General features: G+C 46.7%; 1 protein-coding gene across 1 annotated transcript in view; it reads left to right on the plus strand.

The window, feature by feature from the left end:
* MOGAT2 (monoacylglycerol O-acyltransferase 2) overlaps nucleotides 1–22,554 on the plus strand; it is a 115,000-nt gene that overhangs the window by 78,969 nt on the left and 13,477 nt on the right. Inside the window, exons 3-5 of the mRNA XM_082246663.1 lie at nucleotides 8,917–9,121; nucleotides 18,006–18,180; nucleotides 20,372–20,571. Of these exons, the coding sequence (XP_082102789.1) occupies nucleotides 8,917–9,121; nucleotides 18,006–18,180; nucleotides 20,372–20,571 (580 nt within the window). The remainder of the gene's footprint in view (nucleotides 1–8,916; nucleotides 9,122–18,005; nucleotides 18,181–20,371; nucleotides 20,572–22,554) is intronic.

Consider the following 22,554-nt stretch of genomic DNA (forward strand, 5'->3'; position numbering starts at 1 on the left):
GGGCGCGCAGAGCGACGATCGGTGATGCGAGGTGTCAGTCTGACACCCTGCACCCCCGCTCTTGGTAAAGAGACTACTGACGTAGCTCTTTACCATGTGATCAGCGGGGGGGGGGGGGGTCGGCACTGGTAATCAGATCATTGATTACCAGTGCAGACCTTCGGGGGGGGGGGGATGCCACTAGATCCACCAGGGATGCCCACTATGACCCCAGGGATGCCCACTATGACCCCAGGGATGCCCACTATGGCCACCAGGGATGGCAATCAGGGCTCAGGGAGCCCCCCATTGCCCTCCCCATCAGTGATGCCCACCAGTTTCCTCCCTATCAGTGCTGCCCACAAGTGCCCATCATTGCCATCCTTTAGTGTCGCCCCCCAGTGGCCATTATTGCCCACCAGTGCCGCCTATCAGTGCCCATTAGTGCCCATCAGTGCCGCCCGTCAGTGCCGATCAGTGCCGCCCATCAGTGCCCATCAGTGCCCACCAGTGCTGCCTATCAGTGCCCATTAGTGCCCGTCAGTGACACCTATCAGTGCCCGTCAGTGCCGCCTATCAGTGCCCATCAATGCCGCCTATCAGTGCCCAGCAGTGCCGCCTATCAGTGCCCACCAATGCTGCATATCTGTGCTACCTATCAGTGCCACATATCAGTGCCTATCAGTGCCGCCTATCAGTGCCGCCTATCAGTGCCGGGGAAAATTGGCCTGGGCGGGAAGGGAGGGAAGTGCCCTGTATTAAAGTGGTTAATAAACTGTTTTAAATGTCAAAAAAATATAGATTTGAAATCAAATCTTTAATATTTTTTTTGGCAATAACATGGTGTAGGTGGATTTCTGTGTCACAACCCCCCCCCCCACCCCCCTCAGCCTGTGTCTTGGAATAAGAGGGAGGTGAAGCCTCTATTAATCTACAAGTAATATCCCATCCCCATTGTGTTTAGCTGGTTAGTGGGCATAGAGGAGGAGTAGGGAGTGGGCTGTCATTTATCACTGTGTATATGTCCACAAGTGTGACTCTATAGTCACATGGGCTGCCCAGATGTAATAGGGAGGAAATGCTCAGCATAGAAACTCACAGAAAACTGAGCATGTGCAGAATTGCCTCAACAGCTGCAAAATCCCTAGATGAATTGAGGACATGGACAGAAGGGGGGAATAGAGAGCAGCAGGATCAAGCAGGTTTTCTGCAGAATACAGAAAATGAATCTCATAGTGACTGAGTATGAAAAGTATGTAATACACATTTATTGATAGTTTTGTTTTGTGACACTTTAAGGGGTTCATTGTCTCTGCTGCCTTTCTTAAAAGCAATCCAGATTGCTCTTCAGAGGGCAATGCCAATGTAAATGAGCCCTAACTAAAAAGAAAAAAAATGGTGCTGAACACAAGAGGGGGTCCAAACATTCCTTTCAGGTTTGGATGAAGTATGGAAGGGTTAAAACCCTTTCCAGGTTATTTTTCTGCCCCTCTGCCCCGTTGGGGAGATTATTTTCTACTTTTGGAGTTCCAACAGGAAGTAAGAGGAAATCCTTACACAGTGAAGAGAATTCCCCAGACAGTTGTTGCCAGAATAGATGTCCCCTTTAGAAGGTATCTCCTCCATTCCTGTCCCAGTGACAGCTGCAAAATTTTGGATTTCTCATCACTTTCTGTTTTGGCCAATAGGGCAGATAGAGCGTGCTAATTTTCTTAGCTCGGATGCAGACAAAAAAACCTTGTATATTAGTTAGCTAATGTTATCTGACATACGTTTTTTTACGTCCAATAATATTTGCTATTGTGTTTGACTTTAACTATGGAAGAGGGGATATTGTAGGGGCTATTGTATTCATATTGTATTCATATAGAGATGTCCTTATGTTTTTTTTTTTTAGCCCTGATGAAGGGGACATTTTTCGCCCCACCCAAACTCATTACTTTTTGGATTGTCCCCAGGACTTATATTGGAATAAAGTCATATCTGGATCTTTTAGCAGTAGTGTGGCATTTCCCCCTCTTCATCCCACTGCCCCCCCCCGTCTTCCACACCAGCCCCTATCCAACCCCACCATCCCCCTGTTCACCCCACTGCCCTACTGTCTTGCACACCATCCCCCTGTTCACCCTCCCAACCCCCTATTCACCCCACTGCCCCCTTGTCTTCCACACCAGTCCCCTGTCCAACCCCACCATCCCCCTGTTCACCCCACTGCCCCCTGTCTTCCACACTAGCCCCCTATTCAACCCCACCATCCCCCTGTTCACCCCACTGCCCTCCTGTGTTCCACACCATCCCCCTGTCCACCCTCCCAACCCCCTATTCACCCCACTGCCCCCTTGTCTTCCACACCAGTCCCCTGTCCAACCCCACCATCCCCCTGTTCACCCCACTGCCCCCCTGTCTTCCACACCAGCCCCCTATCCAACCCCACCATCCCCCTGTTCACCCCACTGCCCTCCTGTCTTCCACACCATCCCCCTGTCCACCCTCCCAACCCCCTATTCACCCCACTGCCCCCTTGTCTTCCACACCAGTCCCCTGTCCAACCCCCCCCATCCCCCTGTTTACCCCACTGCCCACTGTCTTCCACACCAGCCCCCTATCCAACCCCACCGTCCCCCTGTCCACCCTCCCAACCCCCTATTTACCCCACTGCCCCCTTGTCTTCCACACCAGTCCCCTGTCCAACCCCCCCCCATCCCCCTGTTCACCCCACTGCCCACTGTCTTCCACACCAGCCCCCTATCCAACCCCACCATCCCCCTGTTCACCCCCCTGCCCTCCTGTGTTCCACACCATCCCCCTGTCCACCCTCCCAACCCCCTATTCACCCCACTGCCCCCTTGTCTTCCACACCAGTCCCCTGTCCAGCCCCACCATCCCCCTGTTCACCCCACTGCCCCCCTGTCTTCCACACCAGCCCCCTATCCAACCCCGCCAACCCCTGTTCACCCCACTGCCCTCCTGTATTCCACACCATCCCCCTGTCCACCCTCCCAACCCCCTATTCACCCCACTGCCCCCTTGTTTTCCACACCATCACCCTGTTCACCCCCACCATGCCCCTGTTCACCCCACTGCCCCCCTGTCTTTCACACCACCCCCTATCACCCCCACCATCCCCCTGTCCATGCCACCCCCCCCCCCCTCTTTTCTCCTCATTGCATGTTGACATGTGTTTTTAATGTGTTGAACTGCATTTTTACCTGTGTTTTCTTATGTACAGGCAACATCAAGTGTCAAAATTCTAACATGGTTTCCTTTCTTTTATTATGATAGGCGCATTGCGTTGACGCATGTTGCCATGTAGCTTTGTTCATTGCATAAAAGTGCAGACATGTTGCATTTTTATGCAACACACATGAATGCTGTGAACAGGGCACATAGACAATAATTGTTTAGCAGACATGGTGTGAACGAGTCCTAAAGGTTTTCCTGTCGAGTGAACATCTCCCCTGACTTGAAAACTCTATATGACAAGAACTTCGGGGACTTATTGGCACGCATCCATCTTGACCTGGACTCGTGGGCATCCCACTCTGTTACGTGGTTTGGCCCCATCAACGTGCTTAAAATGACCATTCTCCCTCGACTGATTTATTTGTTTAACACGGTCCCCATGCACCTGCCTGTGTCCTTTTTTAAGCGTTTGCGTCTGGCTTTTTTGAAGTTCGTCTGGAGGGATAAGAGCCCCTGCTTGGCATATGCTATCCTTAGAAGGACGAAGGCCGATGGTGGCGTCAGTCTTCCGGACGTCGCCCTATACTACAAGGCAATGGCACTGGTTCGTATGCTGAACTGGGCGCACGATGGTCAGTCTAAACCTTGGGTCCCCTTGGAGAAAACGCTGTCGGGACGGAATCTCGCGGGAGCCCCGTGGATTCCGCCGGGTAAACGCGGGCTTTCGGTCTGGACGTCGCCCCTGACTATAGCTACACTCCGCATCTGGGATGGCCTTAACGCATCTGGCGATTTGTCTTCCGGCGTGTCCCCTTTGGCTCCTCTGGGTGGGTTTCCCTGGTTCTCCCCGGGGGAAGATATATGCTTATTTCGCTCTTGGAGTGCTGACGGCAAATTGTACTGCGGGAAATTCGCTCCTGCGGGCACTTTGCTACCCTTAGCGACTCTGCGCGACCGCTTCGGCGACTTCCCGATGTCCGACTGGCGACATAGGCAACTGACCGACTTTTTCGCCACACTTCCGACTGCTCCCCGCCCAATTACTAGCCTCTCGGCCTTTGAGAAGTGGTTTGTAGACCCCCCGGAATCCCGCCATCTACTGTCACATATGTACAAATTACTTTTGAGTGGGGTTTCCTCCTCGCCCCCCTACTTCGTGAGGGAATGGGAGAGAGAACTGGGGGTGGAATTCTCTCCCCCACAATTGTCTCGCATCCTGCGATTGACCCATGTTTCCTCCATTAGTACAAGGATACAGGAGTCGGCCTATAAGTTTGTGGCTCGATGGTACAGGACTCCTGCCAAGTTAGCCCGGATTTTCCCGGGCTCGGACCCCCATTGTTGGAGGGGCTGCGGCCAGGTGGGTACCTTCCTCCACATCTGGTAGGAGTGCCCACTGCTGCAGCCCTTCTGGGACGCTGTCCATCATTGGGTGTCCAAGTTGTCGCTCACTCCTCCTACTCGCACTCCCCTTCAGTACCTGTTCCATGATACACGCTCCTCACTCAAACGCTACAAATGTAGTGTAGTTCCTTTTCTGCTGAACGCCGCCAAATGCCTCATACCGAGACATTGGCGAAGTTCCGTCTGTCCCACGCTTTCTGAGTGGAAGCGGGAGGTCAACCTGGTGATGGAAGCGGAACGGCGAGTTCTGACCTCTCAGGGTAGAGAGGAACGCTTCAAAGACACCTGGATGGGGTGGATGTATTACTCTGATGAGATCCCTGATGTGTGCACAACTGCTGTTAACAGCTAAACGCTAAGACTCCTGTATGATTTTCTCCTTCCTGGGGCCCACGCCCCCTTTCCGGACCTCCTCCACCCTCCCTGTTCTTTCCCCTCTATTTGTCTCTTGTCCCCTACTGTTTTCCTGTTATTCTTGACCTTCATCTCTCTCTCTTTATTTTTTTCCTAAGGCTGTTGGCTATTTTTTCTGTAGTATACACTGTATTATGGATGCTAATGCGTACTGTTGTTTGAAGTGTGCGTGGTGTCTGTCGGGCTATCCGGCTTCCTTTGTGGAGACCTTTTTTGGGTGGCACTGACAGACACAGCGCATCCTGGGGGTCTCCTATTATGTTTGCTGTCTGGCCGAAATTGGCACACGCCTTCACAATGCCTGATCGATTGACCCCTGTGGACGGTTATGTTTCACTCATGGTGTCTGGACTGATAATAATACCGATTGTGCCTTTTCTATGTTCCTCTATATGCACTTTGTGTACCCTTTTGATGTTTTGTGTATCTGTATGTTGTTTTGAACTTGTTAAATAAAGAATTTTTAAAAAAAAAAAAGTTTTTCCTGTCAGAGAGATATGGGCCATGCACAGTAGCATTCTGAGCAGCGTGCAAGAGCTGGAACCCTTGCGTTCATTTCTGTTCTTACTCAGGATCCTCCAGTATGCAGCTCTCAGTTCTTCTTGCTGGCTGCACAGCAAAGAGCTCTGTGCATTTCAACTACGGTAATTATTCACATGCACTGCAGTACAGCTAGCTAGGAGGACTGACAGCTGCAGACCAGAGATTGGAACTATGACAGCCTTTGGGACTGCAGGGGACCAGAAAAGGAGAGTGCAATGCCTCTGTCCTCCTGTGAACTGCTCAGAGGCGGTCAACTAATAAAGTCAGGTTCTGTTTCAAATACCGCTTTAGGTATGGACATACCTCCTTAGACCCAGTCCCAATCTGAAATCTGCTCTGACAGCTCAGCTTTGCTAATTTACCACTTCTGGAATATGCACACTTTTGCTAGTCTAAGGTTACTAGAATTTAAAAATGAAATACAGGGTGCAAGGATCCGGATTAAATAGCGCACAGAGTTCAGGAGGTCTGAAGTAACACAGAGTTAAGGGGTCAGAAGTAAGTAACACAAAATTCAGGGGTTAGGAGTAAGTAACACAGAAAGTTCACGGGTCAGGAGTAAGTAACACAGAAAGTTTAGGGGGTCACGATTAAGTAACATGCTCAGTTCAGGGGTCAAGGTTAAGTAACACTCAAGAATTCCCATGATCAAGGGTAAGTAACAGAGTTCCAGGGGTCAGGAGTAAGTAATGCACAGAGTTCAGGGGGTCAGAAGTAAGTAATGCACAGAGTTCAGAGGGTCAGAAGTAAGTAATGCACAGAGTTCAGGGGTCAGAAGTAAGTAATGCACAGAGTTCAGAGGGTCAGAAGTAAGTAATGCACAGAGTTCAGAGGGTCAGAAGTAAGTAATGCACAGAGTTCAGGGGTCAGAAGTAAGTAATGCACAGAGTTTAGGGGTCAGAAGAAAGTAACCCATAAAGTTTAGGGATCCGAATTAAGTAACACAGAAAGGTCAGGAATGAGAATTAGGTAGCACAGAAAGTTCATCGGTCTGGAGCAAGTAACACAGAAAGTTCAAGGGGCTTGGAGTAGGTGCACAAAAAGCGCAGGGGTCTGGATTAAAAAACACAGAAAGTTGTTATATGAAAAGTTCAGCCTCTCTTGGAGGCACTGGCCATACCTAAATTGATAGGTTCTCTAGTTTTTGACGGGACTGCCGCTCACGCTTGGGGATGACCCCGCCTTCTTGAGCATGTTATGTTCCCAATGGGGTGCCGGGAGGGCGCGGTTCTCCCCCTGTGCCTAACTGGTAGAATCATATCAATAATTAGGCGGTCTCTACTGTCAATTTCACCACTTCTCTTTTGCTAGGACACTGTGAAAATAATCGCAACTGACTTGTTAACCATTCTCCATAGTTTGAGGCATGTTGGATAATGTGACTGACACTGTTATTGCTATTGTTACTATTGTTATTCTCGTGATGTTGCTTATGTACTGCTGTTCTAAGTACTTGACTTCCTTTTCTTCTATGACGCATTGCTATTGTATGTAATGTTTTCTTATAACCCAATAAAAAATATTTAAAAGAAAACACAGAAAGTTCAAGAATCAGGATTAGGTACCACAGAAAGTTCAGGAATCAGGATTAGGTACCACAGAAAGTTCAGGAATCAGGATTAGGTACCACAGAAAGTTCAGGAATCAGGATTAGGTACCAGAGAAAGTTCAGGAATCAGAATTAGGAAGCACAGAAAGTTCCAGGGGTCTGGAGTAAGTAACACAGAAAGTTCCAGGGGTCTGGAGTAAGTAACACAGAAAGTTCCAGGGGTCTGGAGTAAGTAACACAGAAAGTTCAGTGGTCAGGAGTAAGTAACACAGAAAGTTCCAGGGGTCAGGAGTAAGTAACACAGAAAGTTCAGTGGTCAGGAGTAAGTAACACAGAAAGTTCAGTGGTCAGGAGTAAGTAACACAGAAAGTTCAGTGGTCAGGAGTAAGTAATACAGAAGGTTCAGGGGTCTAGAGTAAGTAACACAGAAAGTTCAGTGGTCAGGAGTAAGTAATACAGAAGGTTCAGGGGTCTAGAGTAAGTAACACAGAAAGTTCAGGGGTCTGGAGTAAGTAACACAAAAAGTTCAGGGGTCAGGAGTAAGTAATACAGAAGGTTCAGGGTACTGGAGTAAGTAATACAGAAGGTTCAGGGTACTGGAGTAAGTAACACAAAAAGTGCAGGGGTCTGGATTAAGTAACACAGAAAGTTCAGGGATCAAGAGTAAGTAACACGGAAAGATTAGGGGTCAGGACAACGTAACAGAGGTCAGGAGTAAGCAACAAAGTTCACAGGTCAGGATTAAGTAACAAAGTTCAAGGGTCAGTATTAAGTAACACGCTGAGTTCAGGGTTCAAGATTAAGTAACACTCAAGAGTTCAGTGGTCAAGGGTAAGTAACAAAGTTCCAGGGGTGAGGAGTAAGTAATGCACAGAGTTCCAGGGGTGAGGAGTAAGTAATGCACAGAGTTCAGGGGTGAGGAGTAAGTAATGCACAGAGTTCAGGGGTCAGGAGTAAGTAATACATAACGTTTAGGAATCAGGATTAAGTAACACAGAAAATTCAGAGGTCAGGAGTAAGTAGCATACAGTGCAGGGGTCTGGAGTAAGTAACACAGAAAGTGCAGGGGTCTGGATTAAGTAACACAGAAAGTTCAGGAATCAGGATTAGGTAACGCAGAAAGTTCAGGGATCAGAATGAAGTAGCACAGAAAGTTCCAGGGGTCTAAAGTAAGTAACAAAGAAAGATCAGGGGTCATGATTCATTAAGAGAGATCAGGAATCAGGATTAAATAACACAAAAAAATTCAAGGGTCAGAATTAGGTAACACACAAGAGTTCAGGGGTCAAGGGTAAGTAATGCACAGAGAAAGTTCAGGGATCAAGATTAGGTAACACAGAAAGTTCAGGGGTCTGGAGTAAGTAACACAGAAAGATCAGGGGTCATGATTAAGTAAGAGAGATCAGGAGTCAGGATTAAATAAGAAAAAAAACATTCAGGAGTCAGAATTAACACAAGAGTTCAGGATCAGCATTAAGAAACACACAAGAGTTCAGGGGTCAAGAGTAAGTAACACTGAAAGATTAGGGGCCAGCACTAAGTAACAGAGGTCAGGAGTAAGTAACACATAGAGTTCAGGAGTCCGGATTGGGTAACACAGATCTAGAGGTCAGAAATGCATAACGCAGTGATGTTTAGGGTGTCAGCTCCTGGGAATAAATAAGGGGTTGGCCATTTCTTGGGGACTGACACCTCACAACAGGGACTGTCCCTGGGAAACAGGGACTGATGGTAGACTTATGCTAGTCGGTACTATTATAAGCATCCTTGTCAGTGGTATAGTTTGTCCCGACCTCTCCTGAGTCTTTATGCAGACTACTGACCCTGATCTTTGTGTTTTGCAGTTAGTGAAGACAGCAGATCTCGACCCTCGCCAAAACTATGTGATCGGTTTCCACCCTCATGGTGTTCTGGTGGCTGGCGCCTTCACCAATTTCTGTACAGAGGCCACTGGGTTCCCTGAGCTGTTCCCCGGGATTACATCATACCTGCTGATGTTACCGCTTTGGTTCCGAGCGCCATTCTTTAGAGACTACATTATGGGCGGGGGTAAGTTCTATGTAAGTAAACCAACTGAGTTCAGGAACCGTGCATGCACACATCAGGAGATGGGGCTGAGATGCCACAGATAATGATTAAGGACTCATAGCCAGTGGTGTATTTTGTTTTTGTGCTGCCCTAGGCAAGACTAAAATTGGGCACCCTCCCCCTCCTATGTAAAATTGTCCCATTCCTTATTTTTTTAACGGATGTGACTCCCTCCAAAATTTAAGGACTACAAGTCCCAGCATGAACCCCTGAGATCTCACGAGGGGGTGGGAGAGAGAGGGGGTTGGGTGAGGGGGGATGAGAGAGAGAGAGGGGGTGGGTTTGGGAGGGAAGGAGAGAGGGAGGGGTGGGTGAGAGAGAGAGGGGGGGTGAGAGAGAGGGGGGAGAGAGAGAGAGAAGGGGGGAGAGAGAGAGAGAAGGGGGGATGAGAGAGAGAAGGGGGGATGAGAGAGAGAAGGGGGGATGAGAGAGAGAAGGGGGGATGAGAGAGAGAGGGGGATGAGAGAGAGAGGGGGATGAGAGAGAGAGGGGGGATGAGAGAGAGAGAGGGGGGATGAGAGAGAGGGGGGATGAGAGAGAGGAGGGGATGAGAGAGAGAGAGAGAGGGGGGGATGAGAGAGAGGGAGGGGGGGATGAGAGAGAGGGGGGATGAGAGAGAGGGGGGATGAGAGAGAGGGGGGATGAGAGAGAGGAGGGGATGAGAGAGAGAGAGAGAGAGAGAGAGAAGAGAGGGGGATGAGAGAGAGAGGGGGGATGAGAGAGAGAGGGGGGATGAGAGAGAGAGGGGGGATGAGAGAGAGAGGGGGGATGAGAGAGAGAGAGAGAGAGAGGGGGGATGAGAGAGAGAGGGGGGGATGAGAGAGAGAGGGGGGGATGAGAGAGAGAGGGGAATGAGAGAGAGAGGGGGATGAGAGAGAGAGAGGGGGGATGAGAGAGAGAGAGGGGGGATGAGAGAGAGAGGGGAATGAGAGAGAGGAGGGGATGAGAGAGAGAGAGAGAGAGGAGGGGATGAGAGAGAGAGAGAGGGGGGGATAAGAGAGAGAGAGGGGGGGATGAGAGAGAGGGGGGATGAGAGAGAGAGGGGGATGAGAGAGAGGAGGGGATGAGAGAGAGAGAGAGAGAGAGAGAAGAGAGGGGGATGAGAGAGAGAGGGGGGATGAGAGAGAGAGAGAGGGGGGGATGAGAGAGAGAGAGGGGGGATGAGAGAGAGGGGGGGATGAGAGAGAGGGGGGATGAGAGAGAGGAGGGGATGAGAGAGAGAGAGAGAGAGAGAGAAGAGAGGGGGATGAGAGAGAGAGGGGGGATGAGAGAGAGAGAGGGGGGGATGAGAGAGAGAGGGGGGGATGAGAGAGAGAGGGGGGGGATGAGAGAGAGGGGGATGAGAGAGAGGAGGGGATGAGAGAGAGAGAAGAGAGGGGGATGAGAGAGAGAGGAGGGGATGAGAGAGAAGAGAGGGGTGAGAAAGGGAGGAGGGGGGATGAGAGAGGCGGCTCTAGCAACCAGTGGCCAATAGAGTCTCAGGTGGAGGGTAGGAGCAGCTTTTTTGCTGCCCCCCTGCGAAGTGCTGCCCTAGGCCTGGGCCTTGTCGGCCTAGGCCAAAATACAGCACTGCTCATAGCTTGTGGTGAATCAGCTGTATTGCATGGGGGCACACATAGAACTCAAGGGCACTGCAACGAGGGGAGTTTATATGGTGGCAAACATTAAAAGCTCTTGATGGTCATTGGCAGATTGGCTGAATTCCAGCCTAGCCTTCAGTCCTGAAAAGTTATACAAGCTCCTCTACTGGACTGAAATTGCTTACTTTGATTTTACTGCACACTGTGAGCTTCTCACAATGTGCATTAGAGCCCACCTCATTTCCTTGCTGGAGGACACCCAGCATCACCTAGCTCAGATCTCAGTTCTTTCAGTTATGGAGGCTCAGCATCACATGTGGGTGTTACCTAGGGTGGTCTCCATGCAAATCTAGCCTGCCTAGGAACGCCCACTCCTTCAGACTGACATCCGCCCATCAAGGTATATTGATATTTACATAACGCCACCCAAGACTCAGCCCACCTCTTTTCAGGGTTGTTGACTATTAGGCCTCATGCACACTGGACATGATAAAAATGCCAGTAGAAAGATGTATCTGTAGAAGGAGTTTTTCAGTGTTTTTTAGCGTTTTTCAGCTTTTTTTTTTAGCAAAACTATACTCCCACAAAAGCTTATGGCTCAAAAACATAGAAAAACGCAGAATAACTGCGTTTTTCAGCATTTTTAACTGCTTGCCGACCGCCCACCACAGATGTACTGCGGCAGGCGTCCGCTCCTGAATGAATCAGCGTACATGTACGGCGCTCACTCTCGGGAGTCTAGGGGGCGAGCGGCGGCACGTTCCCGCCCCCGCTCATCAGCGGGGAAGCTGATGCGTGTGTCAGGGGGCTCTGATTGCCGCCTGCCACCCATGATCGCTCCCCGCTGAGAGAGGACGGTCGGCTGTTGTAAACACAGCTGACCGTTCTTCTCCCTGGAATGATCACAAAGCTCATGTGATCCTGCTATATAGGATCACAGGTCTCTATGGTCATCTCAGAAGCCCAACCCCCCCCCCCCCCACAGTTAGAATCAATCCCCTAGGGCAGTGATGGCGAACATTGGCACCCCAGATGTTTTAGATCCACATTTCCCATGATGCTCAAGTACACTGCAGAGTGCATGAGCATCATGGGAAATGTAGTACTAAAACATCTGGGGTGCCAAGGTTCGCCATCACTGCCCTAGGCTCACATTTAACCCCTTAATCACCAACAGGGTAAACCCCTTCCCTGCCAGTGTCATTATTACAGTAACAGTGCATATTTTTAGCACTGATTGTAGCAATGTCATTGTTTCCCCCCAAAAGTATCAAAAATGTAAGTTAGGGGTCCGATCTGTCCGCCGCAATGTCGCAGTCCCGCTAAAAATCGCAGATCGCCGCCATTACTAGTAAAAAAAAAAACAATAAAAATGACAAATCTTTTCCGTAGTTGGTAGACGCGATAACTTTTGCGCAAACCAATCAAAATACGCTTATTGCAAATTTTTTTTTTTTTTTTTACCAAAAATATGTAGCAGAAAACAAATTGGCCTAAAATGCTAAAAAATATTGATTTTTAATTTTTTTTTTTTTTTGGGGGGGGGGGGGGGAAATGTTATATAGCAGAATGTGAAAAATATTGTTTTTTTTTTTTTTTTCAGAATTGTCGCTCTTTTTTTTGTTTATAGCACAAAAAATAAAAATCGCAGAGGTGATCAAATACCACCAAAATAAATCTCTATTTGTGGGAAAAAAAAGGGACATCCATTTTATTTGGGTACAGCGTCGCATGACCGCGCAATTGTCCATTAAAGTAACGCAGTGCCGAATCTCAACATATGGCCTGGTCATTAACCACCTCCCACCCGGCCATTGTACATATACGGCCGGGTGGGAGTCTCGTCCTTCTGAATGGACGTTACGGAACGTCTTTCAGAAGGAGCGAGATCGCGCCGCCGCGTGCACGCGGAGCGGCGCGATCTCGATGTGCCTGTGTCCCTCGGACACAGCGCAACAAGATGCGTCAGGAGGGCCCTGTGATTGGCCCTCCTGATCACATGACGGCTGTGTCCAATCACAGCCGTCATGCAATGTAAATACAGCCGTTGTAACGGCTTCGATCTCTTCTCCTCCCTGACAGATCCTGTCAGTGAGGAGAAGATCAGAGGATCGATACTGGAGCTGGGGTGATCAGTGAGTATTTCTAAGTACTCACTGATCACAGGGGGGGTCTGTGCTGGTAATCAGAACATTGATTACCAGTGCAGCCCTGGGGGGTGGGGTGCCACTAGAGCCACCAGGGATGCCCACCCATGACCACCAGGGATGCCCACCATGGCCACCAGGGATGGCAAACAGCCTGCCAGTGGTGCCCTCCTATCAGTGCTGCCCACCAATGCCATATATCAGTGCTCAAAGCAATAATCACAAACCAGGCGCTCCTGGGATGCCTGTAGGGTGGAGGGATAGATGTAAGCCTGTGAGGCTCCCCAGCGGTTGTTCTGCTGTTAGCCAACTAATGGCTCAGTAAAGAGATTCGCACCCAGGGCAGCCATAGGAAAAAATCCAGTCCAGAAGTCAAAGCAATAATCACAAATCTGGCGCTCCTGGGGTGCCTTTAGGGTGGAGGGATAGAAGTAAGCCTGTGAGGCTCCCCAGTGGTTTTTCTGCTGCTAGCCAACAAGCATAGGAAGGGTGCAGATATGGACAAAAGTACATGAGGAAGGCAGCGCATGAACCACACCGGGATGCAATGGATAAGGAAGTCAGGTGAACATCCAGTATAGGAAGGGTTAACAGTTTATTGGTATTGATAACCGAAAAACAAAGTACATAAAATGCTTACATCCCCCTGGGCTGGAGTAGACAAGGGCACCTGGCAGCAAGCAACACGAGTGCGAGGAGGTCAGTTTCCCAGGACTGCTGAGCAGCGTGTGCACAAAGCCGGAAACCAGCCGGCGCAAGGATGAAAGGACTCTGCTGTAGTTCCGTAGCGGTGACATCAGCTGGACAGGCGCCACTTGCGGGGAAATACCAGGAACCAGGGTGGACCATAAGCTATATGGTTGCCATGACTACATGTTTCGCGCTGTGCGCTTTATCAAGTCATCGATGACTTGATTGCCCACCAGTGCTGCCTATCAGTGCCCATCAGTGCCCCCCATCAGTGCCCCCCATCAGTGCCAGTGCTGCCCATCAGTGCCCATCAGTGCTGCCTATCAGTGCCCATCAGCGCTGCCTATCAGTGCCCACCAATGCTACATATCAGTGCTATCTATCAGTGCCACATATCAGTGCCCATCAGTGCTGCATATCAGTGCCCATCAGTGCTGAATATCAGTGCCACCCCCATCAGTGCCACCCAATCAGTGTCTCCTCATTAGTGCCTGTCAGTGCGGCGTCATCAGTGCTCATCAGTGCAGGAAAAAACGTATCTATTCACAAAATTTTATAACCTAAACAAAAAACTTTTTTTTTTCAAACTTTTCGGTCTTTTTTTATTTGTGCACCAAAAAAGAAAAAACCTGGCAGTGATCAAATACCACCAAAAGAAAGCTCTATTTGTGGGGGAAAAATGACACAAATTTGGTTTAGGTACAGTGTTGCATGACCGCGCAATTGTCATTCAAAATGCAACAGGGCTAAAAGATGAAAATTGGTCTGGGAAGGAAGGGGGTTTAAACAAAGCCGCCTGTCATTCTGCCGCCTTCTCCCTGTGTAAGAATGGAGATCATACGGTTCTGCTATGTAGGACCGTTGATCTCTGTTCTTACACCTCAAGCCACAGCCAATCACAGTTAGAAGCACGCCCCTAGGGACACACTTAACCCTTCCTTCTCAAATAAAGTTAACTCCTTCCCTGCCAGTGTCATTTTTACAGTAACAGTGCATATGTATAGCACTGATTACTATAGTAATGTCACTGGTACCCCCAAAAGTGTCAAAAATGTCAGTCAAGGGTCCGATCTGTCCGCCGCAATGTCGCAGTCCCGCAAAAAAAATCGCAGATTGCCGCCATTACTCGTTAAAAAAAAACACAAAAATGACAAAAATCTTTCCCTTAGTTAGTAAACGCAATAACTTTTGCACAAACCAATCAAAATACGCTTTTTGTGATTTTTTTTTTTTTTTACCAAACATATGTAGCATAAAACAAATTGGCCTAAAATGTTAAACAATTTTGATTTTTACATTTTTGTTTTTGGGAATTTCATATAAAATAATGTGAAAATAATTCCGTAGCGGTGACATCAGCTGGACAGGCGCCACTTGCGGGGAAATACCAGGAACCAGGGTGGACCATAAGCTATATGGTTGCCATGACTACATGTTTCGCGCTGTGCGCTTTATCAAGTCATCGATGACTTGATTGCCCACCAGTGCTGCCTATCAGTGCCCATCAGTGCCCCCCATCAGTGCCCCCCATCAGTGCCAGTGCCGCCTATCAGTGCCCATCAGTGCTGCCTATCAGTGCCCATCAGCGCTGCCTATCAGTGCCCACCAATGCTACATATCAGTGCTATCTATCAGTGCCACATATCAGTGCCCATCAGTGCTGCATATCAGTGCCCATCAGTGCTGAATATCAGTGCCACCCCCATCAGTGCCACCCAATCAGTGTCTCCTCATTAGTGCCTGTCAGTGCGGCGTCATCAGTGCTCATCAGTGCAGGAAAAAACGTATCTATTCACAAAATTTTATAACCTAAACAAAAAACTTTTTTTTTTCAAACTTTTCGGTCTTTTTTTATTTGTGCACCAAAAAAGTAAAAACCTGGCAGTGATCAAATACCACCAAAAGAAAGCTCTATTTGTGGGGGAAAAATGACACAAATTTGGTTTAGGTACAGTGTTGCATGACCGCGCAATTGTCATTCAAAATGCAACAGGGCTAAAAGATGAAAATTGGTCTGGGAAGGAAGGGGGTTTAAGTGCCCAGTATTGAGGTAGTTAAGGGGGAAAATATTCCAGAAGTGGTAAAGAGATAATACCGCTCTTTCTGTCTCTGTCAGACAGGAAATGAGGAAACGCTGCAGCAGAGATAGACAAAAAATAAAAAACTCACAGGGGTTTTAGTCTTCCCCTACTCTACCAAAAAAACATATTCAGTTTTTGTGTTGCTGTTGGAGAGTTCCACTTACTTCCTACCTGGTAAAACTGTTGTCACCAGGGCAAAATATGCAGGGTAAATCCCGGATAGCAGTGTGGATTCACACCTGCAGGCCTGCGTTAACCACTTGCCGACCGCCGCACGACTATTTACTGCGGCGGTCAGCCCCTCACAGGCAAAGCGACGTAGGACTACGTCGATAGCCTGTGAGGCTCTAAGGAGCGAGTGTGCGCCGCCGGAGGAGCGCTCCCGCTCGCTCACGGACCCCCCCATGCGTGTGCCCGGCGGGCACTCGCAATCGTCCGTTACAGCGGGAGAAAGGCAGGCGGCTAATGTAAACAAAGCCGCCTGTCATTCTGCCGCCTTCTCCCTGTGTAAGAATGGAGATCATACGGTTCTGCTATGTAGGACCGTTGATCTCTGTTCTTACACCTCAAGCCACAGCCAATCACAGTTAGAAGCACGCCCCTAGGGACACACTTAACCCTTCCTTCTCAAATAAAGTTAACTCCTTCCCTGCCAGTGTCATTTTTACAGTAACAGTGCATATGTATAGCACTGATTACTATAGTAATGTCACTGGTACCCCCAAAAGTGTCAAAAATGTCAGTCAAGGGTCCGATCTGTCCGCCGCAATGTCGCAGTCCCGCAAAAAAAATCGCAGATTGCCGCCATTACTCGTTAAAAAAAAACACAAAAATGACAAAAATCTTTCCCTTAGTTAGTAAACGCAATAACTTTTGCACAAACCAATCAAAATACGCTTTTTGTGATTTTTTTTTTTTTTTACCAAACATATGTAGCATAAAACAAATTGGCCTAAAATGTTAAACAATTTTGATTTTTACATTTTTGTTTTTGGGAATTTCATATAAAATAATGTGAAAAATATTGTTATTTTTGCAAAATTTACGCACTTTTTTTGTTTATAGAGCATGATCAAAAAATCGCACGGGTGATCAAATACCACCAAAAGAAAGCTCTGTTTGTGGGGAAAAAAAGGACATCAAATTCGTTTAGGTACAGCGTCGCACGACCGCGCAATTGTCCATTAAAGTCACGCAGTGCCAAATCGCAAAATACCCCCTGGTCAGGAAAGGGGTAAAATCTTCCGGGGCTTAAGTGGTTAAGGCATGCATAACTCACACGATGGACTGCAATGTGCATGTGCACTGCAATGCTTTATTTTTATTTATTTTTTACCTAAACTTTATTCCAAGTGTTACTAAACCCAGAGCCTGCAGTTACTATATCTGGTCTCCCACAGTACACAGAACATGGAAATGCAATTATTTTAGTAGATATAAACTGCTAAATACCTTTTCTCATCAGCAGTAGATAGCAGTTTTGTGACTTCTATAAGTGTCTGGTTAAAGTTTGTAGGTCAGAGTTTTCATTCTACTCTGACTGCCCTATGAGGCTGCACAGCTGATTAATAATTATGAAACCACTCCCATTAGACCCACTCGGCACAGAGGAACAAACAGGTATTTCTTCATTACTGCTCTGCAGCTGCACAGCTGATTGATAATTATGAAACCACTCCCATTAGACCCACTCAGCAAAGAGGAACAAACAGGGATTTCTTCATTACTGCTCTGCAGCTGCACAGCTGATTGATAATTATGAAACCACTCCCATTAGACCCACTCGGCACAGGGGAACAGAGGAACAAACAATGATTTCTTCAGAATAACAAAAGGTAGGAATCTGCAACAAAGGTTGTTATAATCCCTGCAATGTACAGAGATCACCCAGAGGAGAATGTTTTTTTTTTTTTCTCAACAAAAGTGGAGTTACGCTTTAAGTGTTTCTTTTGTGATTTAGCTTAGGATAAGATCACATTTTTTGGCAAATAACTGCTGAAAAACAGTTAATTACAAAGGGCTCAATATACTGTACCTATTCTTACCACTGTAGACGGTCCATATAAAAATTCAGAGGCCTGGTTTTTAGTCACCACATTGGAGAGTAGACATCCTTGACAGAGAAAATTTGAATTTGAAATTCCACGCATAAAAATGATTATTTACTGCAAAACATGGAAGAGCTTGCTGGACAGGTTTATTTAAAATTTCTGATTTGTTACTTTGGTATCAGAAAGCAAATGTGGGACTTGCGTGTAATGCGTATTTTATTCTCCTTCCTCTGAATCAGCTGGGGCTTTGTATGCATGTCTAACTAGCTATCCCTGTCCTATATATCCTTTCCTAGGACTGATCCCCTCTGACAAAGACAGTGCTTCCTATTTACTGAAGAACAAGAAGGGTGGAAATGCGGTAGTCGTCGCAGTGGGTGGAGCTCCGGAGTCACTGGACGCACGACCTGGCGCTTTCACGTTGCTACTAAAATACAGGAAGGGATTTATCAGGCTGGCCATACAACATGGGTAATACTGTTTAGCCCTTTCACTGCTAGAGCCGCCTTTCCGTTTTTTGCACACGTTTAAAAAATGGTATATATTTTCTGAAAGCAGTCACGCTGGAGAATAAAATGGTGGTAGTTCCAATTCTTTATGCAAAATTTCAGTAAAAAATACAATAAAGTTTATTTTAGGGCACCCAAACATAATAAAAGACCAATATTTTGGTAAAATATAGAAGATGCGGTTGCACCGAGTGAATAGATGCCCAACACCTTAACCTTTAGAAATGCATGCGCCCTTGAAATGGCGACAAACTTTAGCACCCTATATTTTCCGTAGGTGAAGCTTTAAAAGCCCCTACAGGTCATCTGGGAAAGTGAAAGGTGGAACCCAAAGTAAAGTTTAACATTTCGCTTCAGGGTCAGCAAGAAGAAGAGAAGGTGAGGGGATATACACACGCACTCCTGGTGGCTCCAGCCACTGGGAGTGTGTGTAAAACCCCCTTCATTCAGGTCCCTACGACTTGCGCACCTGGCAGTAAAAGGGGGTTAAAAAACATAACAATGAACTTCTTTTATTTGCTCTATTTTGGTATGTTAACTACATTGAAAGTGTTTTATTATATATGTTTAATGAGTGCAAAAAAATAAAAAGTTATCCCACAGAGTTATAAATAATTGGATTGAAAAAGACTAAATATATAGGACTATGAGAATTAAAATAATCCACGCAACAGTGCAACATTGGCCAGAATCAGAGCAGTTTAATTAGGGATAACAAGCCTAACCAGTGTAGGCCTAACTTTTTTTTTTTAACCTATGCAGATAGGGGGTGTAGTAAATAATGTGGGTGATATAATGTGAGGAGATTTAGGTGCATACCACCAAAAAAAGAAGATAAAGCAGTTTTACTATCAACATATACAGTAAACGCCCTTCCATCGCGGGGGTTACGTTCCGGACCCATCCGAGAAATAGAAAAACCCTATTAAAATACACTGTAGGCATGTTTTTTCTACTGTCACTGTACGTGTAAAAGCATTTTGAGGTCTTTAAACACACTTTTAAAACAATAGAAACTCATTTAAACACATAACAGATACTGAGAGACAGAGCAAGAGCTATGGAAAACACAAAAATATTTAATTATTAATGATTTATATAGTAAAATAACATTACAGAAAAAAAACGCAATATACCGGGACCGCAAAAACGGAACCGCGATGGAGCGGGGGTTTACTGTAATAAAAAGCAGTTTAACCTAAAATAAAGGCCCTATAACATAAGAAGAGTAAATAATATACCCTCAAAATTCTAAAATACCACCTCTAAACAAGTTTTTCTTTTTTTTTTTTATAAGTAGACACAAAAAAAAAAAAACATTCTATTGATGGGACAGCAGCTAAAATTAACTGCTGACCTTAAATCAACCACAAAACTAAATAAAAGACAAAAAAGCCTCAATAATAACAATAAAAAGCAACAAAACAATTGATTGCCTAAAGAGCTAGCAATCATAAAGTACAGTTTTTTTTTTTTTACTGACCCGAATCTCTCCCTATGTAGTTTGTCATCTTTTCATACAACAGCTTCCAATTGACTGACACTATGGCTGCTTGTGCACCCCCTCCTTTTATTGCGAGGAGACTTACTCATTCAAAACCCCCTTATTGGCCCTTCTAAGCCTGTTGGCCATAGTTTAAAGGCCATGCACTGCATTATGGTTTAAAAACATTCTCCTGGGCGAATCCATAAAATAAACTTTCCAGGACCACAAATCTCAAACCCGCAGGATTCACCTCAAACCCACGGTAAGGATGAACTTAAACCTCATCTCTAATATTCACAGTTGTGCCCTGGTGGATCTTTTTGATGATATTAGGCAGACACTGAACACATGGACATTTAAAGCCCAGATCCAGATCAAACTTTTTATTTAATTTGTATACAGTTGGCCCAGTATATTCTGATTGGGGAGTTACAGCCAAATAAAAAATAAAAAAATATATAATTGCATGAAGTTAGATTTTGGGCTGGATTTGTGCCTTTGTGTTGCGATAAAGCTGTTTATTGAAAGGTAACTTTATTCTAAAACCAACAACTTGTCAAAGACTTTGCAGATGTTGCTGAATCTAGGATTAAATAATGCCTGTCTGTTTGGGGCCTTAGGACTTTACTAATATAGAATTTATATTCTTCTATGTATTTCTGTTCAGGGCTTCCTTGGTTCCGGTATTTTCCTTCGGGGAAAATGAGCTCTTTGACCAGGTGGACAATCCCAAAGGCTCCTTCCTCAGGAAGATGCAGGAGAAGCTGCAGAAGATGATGGGGGTGGCCCTGCCTTTGTTCCATGCTCGAGGAATTTTTCAATACAGCTTCGGTCTGATTCCCTATCGGAGACCAATTCACACCATTGGTAAGTTTTCCTTCTAAAGATTTTCAAAAATTAAAGTTGTTGTTTTGCTGGTCAAGCTTTGGCTAATCTAGAGAAGCATTTCTCAATATTTTTCTTTTAGTCGTGGCTCCTTTTTAAAAGTATAAATTCTTGAGGCACTCCCAGTCTATAATGCAAAAAAATGTAAATTTTACTTATCAATGGGATACCTGAGTTTGGGATGATGCGCACAACCGCCTTAATGAAATAATTTTACATCAGAAGCCCACCTTTAGGTCCTCTCATTATATCAGGGGTCCTCCTCCCATCACATCAGAGGTCCCTATCAGAGTTCTTTCATCATCTCAAAATCCCCAATCACACAGTCCCCCCATCACAGAGCCACCTGGTCATGCAGTCTATACATCACAGGCCCTCCAACAGACCCTGATCCAGCGCAAACTTGGTCCCATGCTTGTGGCACCCTGATTGAGAAACATTGATCTATCCCATGGGTGTCCAACCTTTTGGCTTCTCTGGGCCACATTGAGTGTAGAGAAATTTTCTCGGGCCGTATATTATATATATTCTATAGTTAGGGTATATAAGTAATAAAATGCCGCCGCGCCCTTCCCACGCCTCCGCGCCCTTCCCGTGCCTCCGCGCCCTTCCCGCGCCGCCACGCCCCCCCGCACTAATTTAACACAAATAGAGGATGATCAAATGAAATGGAATCAGTATACGGAGGTTTACTTCTTCTGAGCGATAATAAAGGAACACTCTAACCACCATGACCACTTCAGTGATTTGAAGTGGTCATGGTGGTAGGAGTCAGAAACACTACACATGTTCCCCTCCCCTCTGAGGCAGCCTTTGCCTACCGTTAGTTGAAAGCTGCTGTGGCCGTGCCCCCGACCTGACTTCCTTCCTCCCCAGCAGAAAAAAAAACCTCATTGCCTGAGGTTCCGGGCCGCAGGTTGGACATGCCTGATCTAGGGTATGGGGCATCCTAGCAATGACATTACACATTTCATTGTGCATTTAAAAAACAAAATAATCATCCACCAGGTTTAAATGTTGTCAGGCTACCACTGGGGACATTTCCTCCTGAGACAGGAATTGGTAAATATCACTATTAATGGTTCATAGAAAAAGGAAAAGCCTGTCAGAGGTGCTATCCCTTACCCACTTTATCTGAAGTTAAAAGTATTTTGTCTAGAGTTATATTTTAATGTTGACCTAGCATCAAATTTGTCATGTTACGTGCAGCACACTAAGCGATGTGTAAGTAACACTTGCAGGTATTTATTACCTCTCATCATCACAGTACTCCCCTTGACAATGCCTTTCTGTCCACAAGGATGGAGCCATCTATGTTCAGGCATCATCCACAGTCACCACCATCTTCTTCTTCGAATGAGATACCAGTGTTCTGTCAGAATACCATACCCTATCAGAATTCCATGCCTCCGTCATTTCCGGTTGTGGATCAGCTGTGGCTTCGTCATGAATCAGCTGTAGCCGCGTCACAAGTCCTACTGCGCATGCGCAGAATAGGTAGGGCATTTTGATACCATTGTAAGGGGTCAGGCAAAAGTCCTAGTGTGCATGCGCCGGCGCAAGCGCACCAACGGGTCGGGCAGCGGGATCTCTGATAACAAACATCCATCCGATCTCCATGGCCCTCAGTGCCCCGAGCCGACACTGCAACGACCCGACAATGAGACAGTGGGCATGCGCGTGAGGGTAGGGAATAGGATTGTCTCATTGTCGGCTCGGCGCAGTGTGTGCCATGGGATCGGATGGATGTTTGTTATAAGAGATGCCGCTACCTGATCCGTTGGTGCGCAGTAGGACTTTTACCTCACTCCCTTACGATGTTCTCAAAATTCCCTACCTATTCCGCGTGTGCGCAGTAGGACATGTGACGTGGCTACAGCTGGTGCATGACAAACCCGCATCGGAAATGATGTAGGTAGGGAAATCTGATGGGGTCGGGTTTTCTGACAGAACACCGGCTCAGAG

Source organism: Pelophylax lessonae (assembly GCF_965119305.1).
Source record: "Pelophylax lessonae genome assembly, chromosome: 2".
Classification (NCBI taxonomy): Eukaryota; Metazoa; Chordata; class Amphibia; order Anura; family Ranidae; genus Pelophylax; species Pelophylax lessonae.